Source organism: Mytilinidion resinicola, assembly GCF_010093595.1.
Source record: "Mytilinidion resinicola strain CBS 304.34 unplaced genomic scaffold BDZ99scaffold_5, whole genome shotgun sequence".
In the NCBI taxonomy this organism is placed as follows: Eukaryota; Fungi; Ascomycota; class Dothideomycetes; order Mytilinidiales; family Mytilinidiaceae; genus Mytilinidion; species Mytilinidion resinicola.
Window position 1 is genome coordinate 1,316,489 of NW_022985441.1, and position 18,074 is coordinate 1,334,562.

Here is an 18,074-nt window from a genome sequence, read left to right on the forward strand (position 1 = left end):
TTTTGGAGGCTTCAACTAGACAAAGACTATTCTGTCAATTGGCAACCGGAATATCTTGTAGTGAACAAGTACTAACAGGTTTCATAGGCTTTCTTGGACAGGGTTGTACACAGATATAGGAGGAACGTTTTGATTCAGACGGAATAGAGACTCTCATAAAAGGTAAGCAAGCTTGACTAAATGAAAGCTTCGCTCTTCCAGTCATTAATCCACCAATACCGGCAGCCAGTCCATAAACGCCGGTGTCATGCAATCAAACCAGCATCAAACCACAAGTAGCTCGCCGGCTCTTTTTATACAAGAAGCATATTCAACATAGAACGTAGCATCCCTGCTCTCACTCCTGTCATCGCAGCATCTCGCCTGCCACACCAATTGCCACCACTGCAGCCATCCCATATATGTTCCCACACCCATTCCTCCTAGCGTTATTCCCCTTGCCGTTGTCGAAGTTCCCACAAGCCGCCTCCTGCAGTCCATAGCAAGCCTGCGAGCTCAAGCTCTGGCAAACCTGGCTAGCTGATGCTGAATCCAAGGTGCCTGTAATTGCTGCAACGGTAACGCCGCCATTGGGCGCAGAGACCGTAACGCCGTGTATACCTCCCACGAGCGCCGCAGTGCAGCTCGCGGCGTCAGTTTGGCAGCTCGAATAAGCTGAAGAGCAAGCGGCTGCATTGGTGTAAGTGGTAGGTATGTAGGCGAAAGGATAGTACGGGTTGGATACCGTAGAGCGGACACCTTGCGCGGTTGCCGCGGCGGTGCCGACGACGAAGCCGCCGCCGGTGGTCGTTGTCGCGAAGACGAAGGACTCGGTAGTTGTCGTAGTTGTTGTTGAGGCAGTTGCTGAGGCTTGCACTCCTCCGCCGCCAATTGTCCCAGTGCAGGCAGCATTCGTAGGACAGCAGGCGACGTGACCGGCAGCATCAGCGGAACAAACACTGTTGGAACCGCAGCATAATCCGGGTGCGCCTATGCCCGCGCAGGCATTGTATCCGCTCGCACATCCACCATCGCGCCGGAAGAGTTCATTTGCCGGAATTGTATCGTTGCTCTCTAGTGGTGATGTTTCTTCTAGGAACGATGCTTCGATGAAGGCTGCCAAGTTGCTCGGTGAGGCGCAAGCTGCCGCGATGAAGAGGAGAAAGACGGAGACCAGAACATTCCGCATGTTGATCGGTTGTGAAGCAGTTCGAGGAATGTGGAGATGGCGCCTTCCGGCGATTCAGCTGATCGACGTCCTCTCGAATTGTTGAGGTTGCGCAGGCGGGCAGACCGTCGGGTAAGATAGCTGCAAACAATTGGTTAACAGCGCTATTCAGACCAATTGCGACGGCGACGGGGTGCGAAACGCTTACTTTGCTATTGGTATGTTGTAGTTGTCTTTGCAGGGCAGCTTTGGGTGGTTGATGTGGAGAGGAAGGCTGAGCCAACACATCGAATCCCATCCCGCTCTCGTTGTCCAGACGATAGATTTCGCTTAGCACAACACGTTACACGTGATTTCGCGCTCCACACGATCTAAAGCTTTACATTCTCTTTACAGATACAATAGTGGGCTGGAAACCTTCGTACAGCTGCAACACGGTGCACTTAACCAGGTTCTAATTCACGCGAAAGCACTTTTTGCATTGGATTTCTCATTTTGTAGTGTGCTGTGGGACTCGATACCGCATCACAAAGATGATACACATGACGCAATAACAAAGGGCAAAAGCTGATAGTAAGCTGAAGTACTTCACATAGCGCCATCGTGCTGTACATAACATGATGCATTATAGGCATTGGCCGAATTTCTCACAGAACCCTGAAGAGGCATCTCATCATCAGGCACAGTCATAGAATATCATGATCACTTGCTCGCAGGCAGTGATATTGTTGATTAGCTAGTGAGGCACTCAGACATTCACCATGAATCGTAGTAGTCGTACCCCATGCCCAGAACTCCTCTCCACGAATCCTTTTCCACCACGCCAAATATGATGCAGTACCTCAATGAACTCCGATCTCCGATTCCCTCTCTCAGAACTAGGAAGGGGTAATTCCTCCGACGATCTTTAGTCCTTGGGTGTCGGCAGAGTAAGCCAGTGCATATCGGTTCGGGTGCCATTGGACGCAGGGCGCTGGGTGGGTGGTATCGATGTGATGCACATATTCTCCGGTCTCGGTGTGGGCAATGGAGAGTCGGTTCCCTTCGTCAGATCCACCAACCACGAAGCTACCGTCGAAAGAGAAGTCCACGCTGCGGACCGGGCCCGTCATGTCGTCAAACGTGCGGACACAGATCCATTCTTCGGTATCCCAAAGAGATATCAAGGCGTCGCCCCCGCCAACTGCGAGATACTTGCCAGTTGGCGACATGCAAAGCGTGTAGCAGGATGAGGTGTGAGCATTGAGCTCGTGAATCAATTCGAATGAGGGGTAGCGCATAATCTTCACCCGACCATCGCCCGTGGTGACGAAGATGTGCTTTCCAGCCCAGCCAAAGACGGTCTGGTTCGACTGCACGTCCTGCTTGTGAGTAGCTACCACCTTTGTTGTGCTTCGTGATACAACGGCAAAGGTATCGTTCTGCGGTGTTTGTTAGCTAGAGTCTCTCATGGTGCATACCGACCTATGTCGCAAGATACAGATACCGAAACGCCGAAAGAAGCTTGAGGAGAATCGCCAGAAATGCGCTTTCTGACCTTCATTCCAACGAGAAGATCATCACCGTTGGGCTTCCACGCCAGCGTAAATGGTTCACCGCGGAGCTTCAAGTCGCTAACGACAGCGGGAGTGTTTTTTCTCAAGTCCCAGATTCGTAGTAATCCATCCGCACTGCAGGTCGCGAGTTCCGTGTCGGAGGCGGGGCTGAAAGCTACGCGCTCGATTGGACCCTGGTGGCCTCTCAGCTCGGTGGAGTCCTGGGTCTTGGGACGTTCGGGATCCCACACGCGCAGGGTACGGTCGGCGGCACCAGTTGCGATCTTTTTGCCAGTTACATTCCAGGCCAGAGTTCTGACATTGTGGAGGGGGGTAGGACGAGCAGTGTCGGCGTAGGTCGAGGTCTTCAGTTTGGCGAAATGGGGAGAGAAGGTGGTGCTAGAGAGCGACCACATGGAAGTGGGGGGAGCCATTGAGGCCAGAGAGTGCACCAGAGTTGAACCGAATTAATAGCGTCTGGTGCAGCCTCCGACAACTACGGCAGCGGGTCGGTGACGGCGACGACGAGTCGTGGCGGTGACGGCGAAAGAAGAAAGAGTCGCGTTCGAAGCGCGAAGTTGGGACTACAAAGGTACATTGTCGCCCAGGCGCTAGGAGGTAGCATTGGACACTCGGGCCCCTGGTCCTACACGTGCCTCGGCCGCATCTACTTCATCTACATAGTACATACCCAGGAACACTGCTCCGAACAAGGACAACATCAAACACATACTGTCGGGTCCCCGCTGCGCTAAGCGGTCACGTCTGGTCCTTTAAGTATTCAAGGTTTCAAGTTAATGAACATAAGGAAATCCAGCTTTCTCTTGTTCAATTCCATCATCTATCAAATTTTACAAGTAGACGCGGCAACGCATTTTATTGTTCATTACTGTATTCATGGGGGATCACACATTATCAGCAGCCCGGCTTAGGACGTCAATGACATTGGTTCGAAAGGCTTGTTGCAGTTTCATGTCATCTTTGGTATCATTGACGACTCCAAAATCGTTGCAGAGACATTTGAGGACGACAGTTTTATACCTTTCGCCCATTCGAGATTCAAGGTGCTTCTCCACTTGTCGGATGAGGTATCGCTGGACCACCATGGGATCCGTAACTCTCTCGAACCGGTCTTTATCAAGAGAGACCGCTGATTGCCAGAGCCCTATACAAGTTACCATTTGATGTAGACTACGATGGGCGGAAAATTTATTACCAATCTCGAGAAGCACCACTCCAAGCGCGTATATATCATGTATCTTGCTAAACGGCCGGGTCGGTTTTCTTTGCCGTTCAGGATGACGATATACGTCTCTTGACGGGCAGATATCCTCGATCCCATTAGAAAAGTCGACTTCAGGGCGGCTGAATTCATATCCGAGTACCCACGGTTAGCTATAGTCGAGTGCAAACTCTGGTTTAGTTGGATTGAGTAGAGAGCCTCCTTCCTTAGGAAATAAGAGAATGTTCTCACTCCGGAAGCTTTCATGGACCCATTTGACAAGCTGCAATTGCGAGATACACCGAGACAGCTCATGAGCAAGTCGGAATTTCTGCCCGAGCATTGGCTTCTGGCCCGGAGTATTGATGGCTCTCAAAAGACTGCACGGCGTGCCTGTGGCATTCGGCACGGTGAATACGAAGGCAATCTGGTTTTGCAGCGGATCCCGGATCCATCCCTTGCAGGACAGTGTCCTAAATATTTGCTCCTTTGGTTGATGCAGAAGGCGAGCTAGGTGCTCAACCCTGCCTTTCGTGCAGTCGTCCAAATCGACGCATATTGATGCTTCCGGGGCGTACTTCCGATACTCTACGAGCGCTTGCACACCATCCCAGTCAAAGATGGAGAATCTACCTTCAGTAGTTACTGCCTGTTGTAGGAATAGCTACAGAGATCTATCGCGAAGCTCCATGCTCTCGTTGTGGACCGCAGAGTCGGCTGATGCTAGGTGGAGCTTGGCGTCAAGGTCGAATCCAAGTTTCTTCGAGTTCTCATCGTCCTCGAGCCGCTTCAGATGCTGCAAATCGACGCCAATCGAAGTGCTAAGACACCATAGCTTGATGTTATCGTGAATCCGATCGTTAAGGCTACTGAAATTCCGGATGACGGTAGCAACTCGCTTCTTATCGAGCAGAGTCCATCTCCAACGGTGAACAGATTTGACAGACTTGAGCGAGAGGTCGGACGATTTCCAAGATACGAGAGTGCTAGATCTTGATATGTTTGAGGGTTTAACGAGAGAATACTGCGATTCAACGGCCGTGGCTTTAGGCAGGCTTCCATGGCGTCGCTTCAGGATTTGGTAGGCTTCTTCGATGACACCCACAAGCTCCTCGAGGAATATCTGAATTTGGTTCTGGATTTCTCCATCGAACTGATCGAATAAAGTTTGTCCTCCGTAAGGCTGGGCCTATTAGCTTTGTGTCCAGAAAGTACTGAGTGGAGCATGATCGTACCGCTGCGCTCTCAAAAAGTAATAATCTCAAAGCCCTTGTCCTGTTGTTCTCATCTTTTATCACATTTTGGATTCTTCGGGTCTCCTGTGCGTAGCGTTGAATTAATGTCGCAGATTGATGATTGTTGGAAGGGAGCACTGACGTTGTCGAAATCCCGGAAGTCAGACACAAGCTCGGCTGTTTTTTCTCCAAGCTTCCACAGCTGCTCCAGAACAGCTATCGTCAACCCAGCGAGGCTCAGCGGGTCTATCATGTTTTCTTGGACCACTTGATGGGATGCGTCCAAACACGATGGATATCGAGCAGCACAGTCGCCCAAGGCTGGGAGGGCTGCCACAACAAGGCATATCTCAGCCTCGCGACGGCAACCTCAAAAATAAGCCTCGTAGTAGCCTACGGCCTTTTTCCATGTTGTTTAGCTTGACTTCTACCGACCCAAGTAAATTGCTATCCACTTGGACTTCCTAAAATACATCTCAAAGTCTCTATGGTCCAACGTTGGGAGGGTCCCACGGCAAGGCATATCTCAGCCTTGCGACGCCAACTTCAACCACGAGCCTTGTGGCAGCCTACCGCCGTTCTTCTGGTCACTTGGCTTAACATCCTAGTAACTCAAGTAATATCTGTACACTTGGGCTTCTTGCGGTTTCTCTCGAAGTCTCCATGGCCGTTCTCGATGGAGAGCTTTCCAGGCTGTACCAGCGTCATTGGAACTGAGGTTCGCTCTAGTACTGCGGTCTTATTTTCACCGAGACCGTATACAGAGCTGTCCAGTCGGTCTCGGCGAAGGAATGCGCATACAATGCTTTGCAAAGGGAAACCTTTCTTGGAGAAGGAGAAACATTCGTAGTAGAACGATGTCTCCACCAAGGGCAGCTCGTTGCTGTGAAGCATTTGAAGCTGAACTCTTTAGCAACCAACACCCCAAAGTTCTTATCCAGACTAAACGCAATCCTGTTGGAGCTCCGGGTAATGTGCTACGAGCATTTGAGGGGACATCCAAACATCATATCAATGCTTGCATATGGTTGGCGGCACGAACGACACGCCATACTGCCATATATCATCGTCGACTACAGTCCGCATGGCACGCTTCGTGATTATCTGACTAACGAAAAGTCGGTTAAGACGTATCGAAAGAGGAGGCTGGTGATGGATGTGGGGAAGGGTCTTGAGGCCTTGCATTCCTGTGGTGCAGTTCACGGAGATTTGAAATTGGAGAATGTCCTTGTTTTCAATCGATCTGGAGATCCGCAAGCCGGCCGTATTGCCAAGATATGTGATTTTGGACACTCACTTCTCTTATCAAACTACGAGGAGGAATTGAAATATCGCGGCACGGCTTTGTGAGTACACACTGCTCTGATGATGATAGTGTATTGACTTGAACCAGATACAATGCACCCGAAGTCCGAAACCAGCGACAGGCCCCCATACCTCGGAACATGTTACGAAAGTGCGACATCTGGGCATTCGGCTTGCTAGCCTGGGAGGTTCTTCTTGACGGAGAGATATACTCAAATCGCATACACAATGACTATGAGATATACGACAGGACCCAGCTCAGCGGCGAGAGTCATGCAAAACAGGTTCTAAGTACCGCACTTGGCTCAGCCAGGGAGGTCCCGGATGAGATTCCAGCGTTGTATTTCCGAGGTGTATTTCTCATGACATTGCAATCTAAACCTCAGGCTCGGACGGCTTTCCTTTCTTCCAACCGCCCGGCTGCTCGACCCCACCTTGATATGGGAAAGTCCGACTGGTCATTCGATGTGAGTATGTCCCAAATTTAATCTTTGCGCCTCGGTTCTTATAAAACATCAGATGTTCCGGCCTGAACGACAGAAGTAATACTCCTGGGAACACCAGAAACAGATAACCCAGTCCTTCGAGAGGTACTACCAAAAGCATGAGAGGAATCCTACTCTTTCGGGATCTGCAGCGTGGCAAATCGGACTGTGCTACTTCTTGGGTTTCGGTGTCCCAAGCGACGAGAGCACTGCTCAGAAGTATTTTCAGATTGCAGAACAGTGCAAACAACCTGTCGCGATTCTTTTCAGGCCCTTGATCCAAGATTCTGTCCACCATGGCTCCCAGCAAAAAGTTTACACGGCTACCGTCATCAGAGGACTCAAATCCCAATTCAATCGACCAATAGGACTTCACAGCAACATCTTGTTGCAGAATTCGGATGACCAAACCCTAACATTCCCTGATTACAAAAGTTTTAGAGATTGGGTTCTGATTCTAGCTTCAAACGACTGGAGCTCTCTTTCCTCGGAGCGCGATGCTTGCGAGAGCGCGTCTTGGACAGGCGCATTATCCCTGCAGAGCTTAGAAGATCTCCAAGACTGCCATGTAACTCTTGGTGGCCTTGACTCGCAACGAATGAACCTTATGGAATGCGCAATATGGTTTTGTGATCATGTTCTGCTGGAGATACTGTCAGACAACCAGAGCTACACGTCATGGAGCCAGTCTATCAAGTCTTCCGAACCTTTATTGATTCAAGCCTGTCGAACTGGTCAACTCAAGCTAATGAAGTCACTATTGCATATAGGAGCGGATCCCCACGAGCAAACGCCAGATTTCTGCACCGTCTTCCACTGGCTTTTCATGCTGGGAGACGACGTTGAACCCTTCGCAGATGTATATCTCAAGGATGCTCAGCCTGAACGAAGCATCAATCTTCCAGCCACGAAGATGCGGCAGATCCACCAGCAGTGGCCTCTACAGCTTCTTGGGACCCCACTATCATTCGCTGTTTGTGCTGGCAGTGTGCCAGCCGTTGCCGCGCTGCTCCGACTTGGAGCAGATCCAGCTGCGCCGGTATATTCTCGCCATATGAACACCACATCGGGAACACTGAATTGGACCCCACTTCATCTAGCAGCCAAACTCCACCATGCAGACATCTTGAATCTTCTTGTCAAGAGTGATAATCTCCCAGCGTACCACGGGCGGAATCCGTTGGATCATATGGAAAAGGTGCACCCCGACGTCATCACTTGTGCCTTGAGCTATTCTTCGCCGGTCGAGCGAGTAGCTTTGCACGGATGGTACCCAGCGCGTGCCCGGGCGCTCTCCGACACGATGTTGATATTGAAGCCACTGCCACTGCCTGGCCCACGCGGGCTTCCTCGCCCGCTACGTCAAAGGAATAATCAATCAATCGAGCAATCACCTCTTGCCGGTGCTATTGATTTCCATGATCATTCGGTCGTCCGCGCGCTCCTGGAACGTTCTCCCCGTCTGACGAATACCCCACTCAAGGACCCTAGCCCCGTAGATGTCTATACCTTTCCAGCACATCTAGCTATGCAGGCTGGGACTAGACGAGCTACTGCTGAACGCCTCTCGATACTTGATCTGCTTCTTGAATACGACCGGAAAAGCTTCCTCCTTATTGACAGCAATGGGCGCACTCCGTTGCATGTTGCGGCAGCGGAGTTTTCCGACCAGACAACGCAATGGCTGGTAAATCTTCATCCTTCGCTCGTGAATACTGCCGATCGGAAAGGGCGACTTCCGCTTCACTATTGTGGTTCCAGTGAAAATACTAAAATTCTTGTCTCTCGAGGAACTCGTGTAGACTATGCCTACAAGGACGGCTTGACCAGCCTTCACTGCGCAGCAAAAGCGGGCATATCCGGGGTATTACAGGCTCTCATCTGCTGCAATGCCGACGTGAACGCGCGAGATAGAAGTCTTTCTACTCCATTACATTACGCGGTCACTAACGGCTCCTTGGAAGCGATCAAAATCCTGATTGGGTTTGGCGCCCAGCTGGATGCGCGGAACCAGACTAGCAATACTCCACTTCACTTGGCAGTGCAGAAGCAGTGTGAGGATGTCATTACATGTCTCGTTGAGAGTGGCGCGTCTATTTCGATCCAAAATAATCAAGGCTATATCCCACTTCATACAGCAATCAACTGTGAGGGTTCGAATCCTCGCAAGCTTCGGTCGATATTTCTCCCAGAACTCGCGGTCATATCCGATGAAGACGGCAATACCTCAATCCACCACTGCGCGTTCTCCTGCCGGATGGATTGGATGGAGGTCATCACAGCGCAGTGCAGCAGCGGGGATATCAGCGTTTCTAACGCTGCTGGGCAAACCCCTCTGCATATCATCGCGGCTAACATGAAATTTGATCTCGCGATGCATGTTCTAGAGAAAGGCATAGACGTGCATGTGAAGGATTTAAAGGGCAACACTGCTTTGCATACTGCCATCAAAGCCTCTGGACAAACTGTCTCGGTCCGGGCCGACCTCTGCACTTTACTGCACTCCAAAGGAGCCGCACTCAATGACCGAGATTCTGACGGTCAAACACCATGGGAATTTGCTCTTCAATCGAAAGATTCTTTTTTATTAACTACACTCACCCATCTCGGCGGTGTCTCAACCTGCCCGGGATTATTATTCGACGAAGCTTTACTGCAAGCTGCTCTTGGAGAAAATGACCCTGAATGCGCAATGGCCTACCATAAAAATGGCACCGTTTACGCCATTACAGAGTTCACGAAGCGATCTTTTGAAGAGTCCATGAAGGTTGAAGATCTCCTCGAAATTCTTCGTTGGGGCCCGCAGGATTGTGGTTTACATCTTCGCTTCCAGAATTCCCCGAAGCACTGGAAGTTGAGATCATCGAGTCGAGAACGTATACGAAAGCCAGGGAAGGTTTCCGCCGGCATGATGATCTCTAAAATGAGCAAGGGGGCGGAATACGCAGGCCTAGCTCTACTGATTGTGTCCACTTCTCCCGTTTCTATTCCTTTCCGTAAGTCCAGGATGAGGCTTTATGAAGTCTCTACTATCACTGTGACACGGCACTGATAATTTCTTAGTTTTGTACCGCAGGCGCTTAAAAAAGCGTATTCAGGAAGTGGTTGAGATGAGTAACATCAGACCATATCCTCTCCGCCGTATAGCTGAACTTCCTGCCAATGATTGGACGGACGACACTTCATATCCCATTGGTATAATAGCCGAACTCCCTGGGAGTGGCATGATAGCCGAACTGCCTGGGCACCCGAACCCTGATTCACTAGCTATCGATATGTCTTCTGAACCTGGCATCCGTGTCATCGAAGGCCTTTTCGAACTCCCGGGTGCAGATGTCCCAATTCTATGGTAAGAGCACTCAACATTCCAAGCATGTGAGAAATTATTGTCAGAAGACTTGCCTCCACCGCACCCTTTTTCCATGCCGGCGTCCTTTAGTCCTCTGGGAACCAATATGGTTGAGGTACGCGCGTACCAAGTGTAATGCTATTTTGAGTTTTGATTTCCGGCTTGAAGACGCGGAAAGAGCGGGGTTGAGGCGGGTGCCAGTTAAGAGATTTATGGCGTGCGGAACAGAGAGCTTGCAATGACAGAAGATGGCTGGATGGATGGGATTTGATGAGGAACTCTGCCCTACTAAAACCAAATATACATCTTTATAAGTTAGCAAGTGATCGGCCAGTCAGGAAGTAGCCTAATATTCACTGCATTGACATAAGTTTAGGTACACGGACATAGAACTGTTCAGGCTCCGCTCTTGGTCGCTCGATACCACTGTAAGGAGTCCCCCAGCAAAAGGCAAACTGATTCCCACCATATTCACCTTTCCATGCTGACCACGGATCTAGGTCTACACAGCTCTACTTTTGCTCACTTAATACACTGCAAGAAGCGGCCCTGCTAGAAGGTACGTAATCAGTCAAAAGGTGGCCTAATTTCTATTCCATTAAGCTTTGTATGATAACCACGTATCTAGATCTACGTGGCTCGACTTTCGCTCCCTTGATACCACTGCGAGGGGTGGCTCCCCTAGCAGGTAGCCGGACAGTCAAGAGGCTGCCTGGTTTCCACTACCTTGACCTTTACATTGTGTCGCGGAATATCAGGCCATACCGATAACGCCGATCTTCAGATAGTCCGGGTTACTCTCAATTCGCTCGCGAATCGGTCCCTTCATGAGCTGCTCCACGTCCCAGCCCGCCCACACGAAGCGGCCATGGAGGAACGCTGCCTCTAGAGACGCTGCCCAGATACCGAAATGGCCTGGTAGTTTCACTGTCACGGCCAAAATTAGCCCTCATTGCTACGTTTCGTGCCGAAGAACGTGTTGTTCAAACTCACCATCGTCCCAAGGGAGATCGGCCGGGTAGCCTGCACTCTGAACATTCTCAGTGTATATGGCTCCAGGGTGGTAACTAACGATCTGGACCTTCTCAACCGGCGTCTCCGCAGCGGTCAACTGAGTCAACAGCGTGCTGGTATTCTTCGTAGCGCTATAAGTGGGCCTAGTGGCATTGATCTTGAAGTCATGAATAGACATCGTCGACACGTTCAGGAGCGCCTATAGATTGAACGAGTCAGCATTTTCTCCAAACGTAAGAATTCTAGTATCTCCTCACCTTCTTCTTCCCATTCGGAAACGCATCAATATGCTTGATGAACTTCTCAGTAAGGAACACATTCCCATGAACATTCGTCTCGAACTCCCTCCACACCTCTTCATGCCCCAGCTCGACCATAGTAGCCGGCCGAGTAAGCCTCACAGCACTCAACACGAGCACATCCACCACGATCTTCTCCTTCTCCAGACTCGTCCAGAGCGCCTCGACGGCAGCAAAATCAGAGATGTCGCATGGTCGTCCGATGATCTCTGCCTTATGGCCTGGAGTCGCCTTCAGTTTCGCGACCGCAGAGTCGAGGGAACCGGGTCTGCGAGCGACCAGAATGATTCTGGCGGCTGATGCAAGTGCGAAGGCTTCACCTGTGGCATACCCGATGCCGGTGGCGCCTCCGGTGATGAGGACGGTCTTGCCTGCTTGCGAGAGCTCTGGACGTGAAGGGGAAATCGCAGGGTATGTGTTGTGTTTTAGAGGTCCTGTGAAGGACGTTGCAATTTGCTCTGGGATGCCCGCGAAGGCTTTGCTGGCCTCTGATGTAGACATGATTCGAAAGTATTTGGGGACAATGGTAAAGGGCAAATAGATAAATGTAAATGTAACTGGGATTCTGAAAAAATGCAGATGGATTTCTGGCTATGCATGAGGGAACCTTATATACAATTCGAATGCCTAAGTAAGCTCGCACGACATGCTCAAAGCCCATCCTACTGCGGAGTTTCTGGTGGAGTTTCAAGCTCCTCATCAATCAAGCCTCGCCAAGCGGAATGCTGATCGTGTTGCTAAGCACTGTGGTCCGATGAGGCGTGTCCTGTCGAATGAGAGCCAGTCGCAAAAATAGCACTCGATTAGCTTGTATGCTCTAAACTCCGCAAGTGTCCACCTCCACCGGCGGAGTTTTAGTAAGCCCCCCAAACTCCACCATAATATATCGATAGCTCTCCACCACATTTTCCAAAACTCCACTCCTTGGAGGTCCACTCCCCTGCCAAGAATATACCTTTGATTGGCTAATGCTTGATTATACACCTTTGCAATAATATTAGATATGTCTACTCCTATTACCCGCGCTAAAGCCTGTAAAAGCTGCATCAAAGCCAAACGCCGCTGCACCCGCGAATACCCCATCTGCAAGCGCTGCATAACCAAACAACTAAACTGCCACTACGACAGGCTCCCGAACCGCTCCACCGCTTTCCCCCCTAAATCCACCTCCCAAGCCAGCCTCAACACCCCCAGTGCCACAGATGAATCTCACTCCCCCAACGCCTCGCTGGCATCAGCAACAGAAATCCTCCAACCTCAGAACATTCCCTCAATCATACCGCTTGAAGCTTTCACGTTGCCAGATCAGGACCCCTTCTTCACCCCTGAGGACCTCGGCCTCGCCATCTCTCACGTCACGCTGAAGTTCTACGTCCGCGAGATTCGATCCTGGGCCGAGCAGTGGATAGCGCAGGGCCGGACCCCCTTCATCCACTCGCATCTTTACCATTCCCACCTGCCTGCGTGTATCCAGGACGCGTACAGCGGGTGCACGCTCTACTTCGCCAAGAACGAGCGCAACGAGGACATGACCTTCCAGATTCTCGAGGGGCATGTCGAGCGCCTAGTCCGCGCGGACGCGGGGGAGATGAGCGTGCACCAGCACCTCGCGCGCGTGCAAGCCCTCCTCGTCTCGCTCATTCTGCGGCTGTTCGACGGGGACATCCGCCAGCGCGCCATGGCAGAGCTGCAGCTCCCGCGGTTGGAGAGCTGGACGAGCGACATGTGGAATGCGGCGCTGGCGACGTTGCCGGGGCTGCAGTCAGACTCCGCCTCCCAATATTCCATATCGAACTCGATTGAGGAAGAGTGGCGGGACTGGGCGCTCCAGGAGTCCGTCCGCCGTACCTGGCTCACCTCCAGTATCACCGCGTGTGTATATCTTACCATGAAACAGGGCTGGTCCGGGTGCCCCGGCGGCGTGAAGTTCAACGCCCAACGCGCGTTGTGGGAAGCGGAGAGCTCGTGGCAGTGGGCCAGGCCGTTCAAGGATACTCAGAAGGCGAATCTGTGGATAGATACGTGGGACATCGCGAGCCTGATGGAGCGGTGCGGCGCGGAGGAGGTGGATGCATTCGGGCGGCTGATTCTGGTGATTTCGATTGGTTTAGAGAAGGCGGAGGCATGGACTGGGGTGGAGTCAAGGAGAAAGGCACTCCATTGATAGTCGGGGGTGGTGAGGTGGTGGATAGGAGGTAGGAGAGTGGGCGAAGGCCTGAGGCATCGTTGTTCCGCCATGCTCTTTCTTGCTATTGCCGGAACCTCAAAGCGGCAACTCTTGGTAGCCGCGAGGTTGGAAAAAGGTGTGGAGTCCTGTAGGACCCCCTCTAGCGTCATGACGCGGAGCAATGTCTTCTCTAAAACCTGTTCAAAAATACTACTTGGCCTGGCAAACTACCTCCTGGTGTCAGATTTGAGATAGGAGGTGTGGTTGTTGAGCTATTCATGAAAAGACCACAAATCAACGGAAGGCTCGAAAATTCGGGTTCTGAGGGTTGAACATATCTGGCAACTCTTGGCAGCCGCGACGGCCCACGCGGCCTCCGCGGCCTCAAAAAGTGTTGAAGGCCGCACACCCCCCTCTATGTCGACGACGCGGAGGAATCAGCTCTCCATAAGTTCCTCAAAAATAGTACTTAACCTGGCGAATTACCTTCTGGTGTCAGATCTGCGGTAGGATGCGTGGTTGTTGAGCTATTCGTGAAAAGGCGATAAACTGACGAGAGGCTCGAAAATTTGGATTTTGAGAGCTCGACATATCTGGCAACTCTTGGCAAGCCGCCACGGCCCGCGCGGGCTCGAGCTGCCTCAAAAAGTGTGGAGTCCTGCACACCCCCCTCTAAATCAATGACACGGAGCAATTTGCTCTCCAAAACATCCTCAAAAATACTACTCAACTAGGCGAGTTACGTCCCGGTTACAGATATGGGTTTCGAGGCGTGGATGTTGAGTTATTCGTAGAAAGGCGATGGAAAGCTCGAAAGGCCGAATATTTGGATTTCTGGCCGTCCGCGCCAAGGAGCCACGTGACCCTATGTTTCGCGGATCAACCACTTTTCCGTAAGGAACACAACGGCCACAAGTCCGACAATAGAAAGGCAAGAGGAATATGGTTCGCCAGAGAGGGCATGAATAGGGGGATAACGGACATTCCACTTCACTGTCTCAGTGATCGAAGTGACTCGATCTAACGATCACTGGTCGCTGAACGGGGTTTTGCGGACTACGAGCTGCGTCAAACAGGTTAGCAATCTCAGCCTAAAGTTTGATAGAAGAGAACCCACATGGTTTCCTCGTAGGGACGACGTAAAGGGACAGACGAAGAGGGATCACAGCGAGGATTGTACTATATCAATCGAAAAAAGTGAAAGGGGGAGGACATGAGAATGAAACATGAAGATATCTTTTGTATCAATCACAAACTGAACGAATACATCACCTCGAAACGAACCGCACCAGTGAGAGTGTACATATCGTATTACAAACCATCAGTCTCGACCCTCAATCATACCGGTAATGATGGCCTTAAATGCAACTCAGGATTTGTCCGTCCTGCCCATAGAAACGCCAATCATGCCTCATGCGACGCTTACCAAAGAATCTCAAAATACTAGCCGCTCACAACTCCTGCACCATCTCCTCTCCCTCGATCTCAGCCACGCCCTCAACCTCACTAGCCTCAAACATCTCCTCAATCGAGTCCGGATCCATCGTCCCCACAAACGCGCGATTCACAAACGCGAACCACACGCTTCTTTTCTTGTGCTTCCCGTGTTTCTTTTTATGCTTCTTCCCCTTCTTCCCTTTTTCCTCCGCATCTACCTCTTCTCCCGCCTCAGCCTCAAACCCAGCACCAGAACTCTTCCCCTTCGCCTCTCCAATCCGCCGCGCAAGATCGACATAACTCCGCACCGTCAAGTCCTTCAGCTTAAACACCTTGTCGTTTTTAGTGTCATACTCGACCTCGAACTTAAATTTCTTGGGTTTCGGTTTATTCTTCTTGCTCTTTTTGCCGCCGTGCTTGCCTTCTCTCCACTTACCCTGCACTTCGACGCCCTCGTCATCAAACATTGCGTCCGAAAAGTCGCGGTTTGCAGGGCTGACATCTTTCCCAACAAAGTCGTTGTTGATGTGGGTGAGGTTGGCGAAGTACTGCTTGTACCCAGTAAAGGTGAAGGTTTGGGGGGAGTAGGCTGGGCCTGGAGGGGCGGATTTTGAGGGCGGGGAGGGGACTTTGAATTTGTGCTTTTTGGGCTTCTTGGAGGCCTTTTGCTTTTTCTTCTGCTTTAAAGAGTCAGTCCACCCGGCGTCGTCATCTATGAAGAAGAAATCGTCGTCGTGGATCGGGGTCTGCTCTTGATTGGGCGAAATCGATATCGGTGCGCTGTCCTCGATGACAAGGCTTTCTAGTCCGGTGATGTTGTACTCGAATACGCGGAGCGTAGGGAAGTAGTTGGGCACCACGCTGGCCGACACGTGTGAGACGCTGAAGCGCTCTCCCCAGGGCCCTCCGATCTTGTCTAGAAATGTGGGCTTGTGGCCCTTCCCGCCCTTCTTTTTCTTCTTCTTTTGGCTCCGGAAGAGGTCTGAGACCCGATCCCAAATCCCTTCATGTTCTTCCTCGTCTGTAAACTCCTCCAGTAAGCGCGCTTTTGGAGGACTAGGCAGCTTCGCCCATGTATCCCTCAGGTCAATCAGATAATCTGACGCGCTTTGGACCCCAACCTCGCCGTCAACTGCCACACTGGCTTTCAAAGTATCCACGTCAGCTAACTTCATTCTGCCCTTCTTCGCGTCTTTTGTGATATCTTTGAAATCTTGCAACATGAAGTGGTCGATGTTCATATGCCCGTATAAAGCTCCCACAACCACGTCCCGGTATTGCCGCATGTTCAATGTGTATTTCTGCCAACACGTCTCGTCCCAACTAAGCTTATTGTCGGTTCGTGCTGGTGGTACATGGCCTATGAGGATGGCCTTCATGCCTCGTTCGCGGAGAAGTCGCAGCTGGATGCGCAGCCATTCCATGTGCTCGTAGCCGGGCTCCTTTTTCGAGGCGCAACCGTCAACCACGGAGTTTGAATCGAAGAAATATCTATCGTGGAGGACGTATTAGCCTCTTTGATTCCCACCTCGGCCCTCTGTAAAGCCTGCACAGGCAGCAAATGCGCTTCGTGTACTTACAGTGTATTCAAACTAATCACCGCCAATTTTCCCGGTATAACCTCAACATAAAACCAACCACCCCGTTGGAACTGATGTCTCTGCTCCTCCGGAATAAAATTCCGCCATATGTCTAAGTACTTCCCCGTCCACCGATTTGGCCCCTCGTCGAAGATATTGTGTGGTAGGATGTCATTATTTCCAAAGGTCGGAACGATAGGTATAGTGAAGTCATTCGTTGGATCCGTATCGTTGATGTTGTCGTCCTTCCCAAACACCTCCTTGAATTTGTCCACCAGCATTTCATTTTGCGAAACGACCTGGTCTGTATTTCGAGGGATCTGCTCGTCGTTGTCGTGGCGCGCAGAGTCGCCCGTCCATATCACGAAGTCGATCGAGCCCTTGAGGTTCTCTTCTATCCACCGGAATGTCTCGTTCACGAGGGATGTTGGGCTGTCGCAAGCGGAGGTCTCAGCGCCGTAGACGCCCGCCGGGCCTTTGCTACGGTGGCATGCGGCTTCTTTCTCGGTGGAGGAGTAGGTTTTGTAGTACGGGTCTGGGTGGAAGTCTGCGGATACCACAGACGTAGCTATTAGTACAACATTCGTATACGGTGGTGCAGCAAACGTGGAAAGGTAGGACTTGGGTCATAAATCCCATAGATTACATAGAGTCGGAAACGGCAAAAACTCCCAAAACTCGAGCGCAACCAAGCACAGCATCTCTTAGAGGCACAAAACACTAAGACGAATAAAAGCCACAAAAAACATACCGGTAACGTGCAGAAACCTCCCTGTGAGCTTCCTCCCCGTACTCCGCGGCCGCTCGCGCAACCCTGCTGCATCAGGCTGCGTACCTGCGGCAGCCCCGTCTCTTGGAACTAGGGCGGCTCTGCTCAAGCCTACCGACAACGCCAACACGAGAAAGCGCATGGCTGGAGAGGGCAGAACTGCGGCATGCGTGGAGAGGCAACAGCAATACTGACGCGTGTATATATATATATATATATGTATGGAAGACTTGGAGTAGTGTTCGAACTTGGCAAGGTCTTGTGTGCTGTGGATTGTGGGTTGTCAGCAAGGCGTGCGCTGAACTATGAAGCTGACTGGCTGAAATACGTCATCAGCAAGCCTCCCCAGATCCTCTGCCACACCCTCTCCACACCAAACTGTGAATGTCTTTCCCATGAGCCACTTAGAAGCGTCGGGCATGACACACGCGCCGTGTTCGCGTGATGGTTTCCCTTCGATGCTTCTATATTGCAGCAGCCTGCTGCCTGCTTTCGTTCTCGGGTGCTCACGAGGGACACTATCTAGGCAC

General features: G+C 51.3%; 8 protein-coding genes across 8 annotated transcripts; 3 read left to right on the plus strand and 5 right to left on the minus strand.

The window, feature by feature from the left end:
• Positions 1 to 65: 65 nt before the first annotated feature.
• Positions 66 to 1,422, minus strand: BDZ99DRAFT_438297 (uncharacterized protein). Its single transcript, XM_033717616.1, has 3 exons — positions 1,356 to 1,422; positions 725 to 1,288; positions 66 to 669 (listed from the first exon to the last, which is right to left on the minus strand). Exons 2-3 carry the CDS (start codon positions 1,166 to 1,168, stop codon positions 496 to 498), a joined length of 618 nt encoding a protein of 205 aa, XP_033580232.1. The 5' UTR covers positions 1,169 to 1,288; positions 1,356 to 1,422; the 3' UTR covers positions 66 to 495.
• Positions 1,423 to 2,025: 603 nt separating this feature from the next.
• On the minus strand, positions 2,026 to 3,116 carry BDZ99DRAFT_486567 (WD40 repeat-like protein; the record flags this gene model as incomplete). The annotated part of the gene is made up of 2 exons (XM_033722786.1): positions 2,026 to 2,568; positions 2,685 to 3,116. The coding sequence occupies 2 exons, from the start codon at positions 3,114 to 3,116 to the stop codon at positions 2,026 to 2,028; spliced, it is 975 nt and encodes a 324-aa protein (XP_033580233.1).
• Positions 3,117 to 3,587: 471 nt separating this feature from the next.
• Positions 3,588 to 5,392, minus strand: BDZ99DRAFT_486568 (uncharacterized protein; the record flags this gene model as incomplete). Its single annotated transcript, XM_033722787.1, has 7 exons — positions 3,588 to 3,847; positions 3,899 to 4,047; positions 4,096 to 4,126; positions 4,157 to 4,533; positions 4,573 to 5,093; positions 5,140 to 5,223; positions 5,309 to 5,392. 7 exons carry the CDS (start codon positions 5,390 to 5,392, stop codon positions 3,588 to 3,590), a joined length of 1,506 nt encoding a protein of 501 aa, XP_033580234.1.
• A 467-nt stretch (positions 5,393 to 5,859) lies between these two features.
• BDZ99DRAFT_252572 (kinase-like protein) lies at positions 5,860 to 7,259 on the plus strand. Its single transcript, XM_033713706.1, has 3 exons — positions 5,860 to 6,485; positions 6,533 to 6,911; positions 6,964 to 7,259. Exons 1-3 carry the CDS (start codon positions 6,112 to 6,114, stop codon positions 6,988 to 6,990), a joined length of 780 nt encoding a protein of 259 aa, XP_033580235.1. The 5' UTR covers positions 5,860 to 6,111; the 3' UTR covers positions 6,991 to 7,259.
• Positions 7,260 to 8,769: 1,510 nt separating this feature from the next.
• BDZ99DRAFT_337547 (ankyrin repeat protein) lies at positions 8,770 to 9,069 on the plus strand (the record flags this gene model as incomplete). The annotated part of the gene is made up of 1 exon (XM_033714317.1): positions 8,770 to 9,069. A coding segment is annotated over one exon (300 nt), but the record flags the coding sequence as incomplete, so codon positions are not given.
• A 1,787-nt stretch (positions 9,070 to 10,856) lies between these two features.
• Positions 10,857 to 12,383, minus strand: BDZ99DRAFT_411888 (short chain dehydrogenase). The gene is made up of 3 exons (XM_033716634.1): positions 11,550 to 12,383; positions 11,272 to 11,491; positions 10,857 to 11,205 (listed from the first exon to the last, which is right to left on the minus strand). Exons 1-3 carry the CDS (start codon positions 12,090 to 12,092, stop codon positions 11,033 to 11,035), a joined length of 936 nt encoding a protein of 311 aa, XP_033580237.1. The 5' UTR covers positions 12,093 to 12,383; the 3' UTR covers positions 10,857 to 11,032.
• Positions 12,384 to 12,572: 189 nt separating this feature from the next.
• Positions 12,573 to 14,014, plus strand: BDZ99DRAFT_460543 (uncharacterized protein). Its single transcript, XM_033719407.1, has one exon. The coding sequence runs from the start codon at positions 12,595 to 12,597 to the stop codon at positions 13,753 to 13,755; it is 1,161 nt and encodes a 386-aa protein (XP_033580238.1). The 5' UTR covers positions 12,573 to 12,594; the 3' UTR covers positions 13,756 to 14,014.
• Positions 14,015 to 14,917: 903 nt separating this feature from the next.
• BDZ99DRAFT_568498 (Endopolyphosphatase) lies at positions 14,918 to 17,740 on the minus strand. The gene is made up of 3 exons (XM_033727791.1): positions 17,527 to 17,740; positions 16,776 to 17,322; positions 14,918 to 16,686 (listed from the first exon to the last, which is right to left on the minus strand). The coding sequence occupies exons 1-3, from the start codon at positions 17,684 to 17,686 to the stop codon at positions 15,210 to 15,212; spliced, it is 2,184 nt and encodes a 727-aa protein (XP_033580239.1). The 5' UTR covers positions 17,687 to 17,740; the 3' UTR covers positions 14,918 to 15,209.
• Between the last annotated feature and the right edge of the window lie 334 nt (positions 17,741 to 18,074).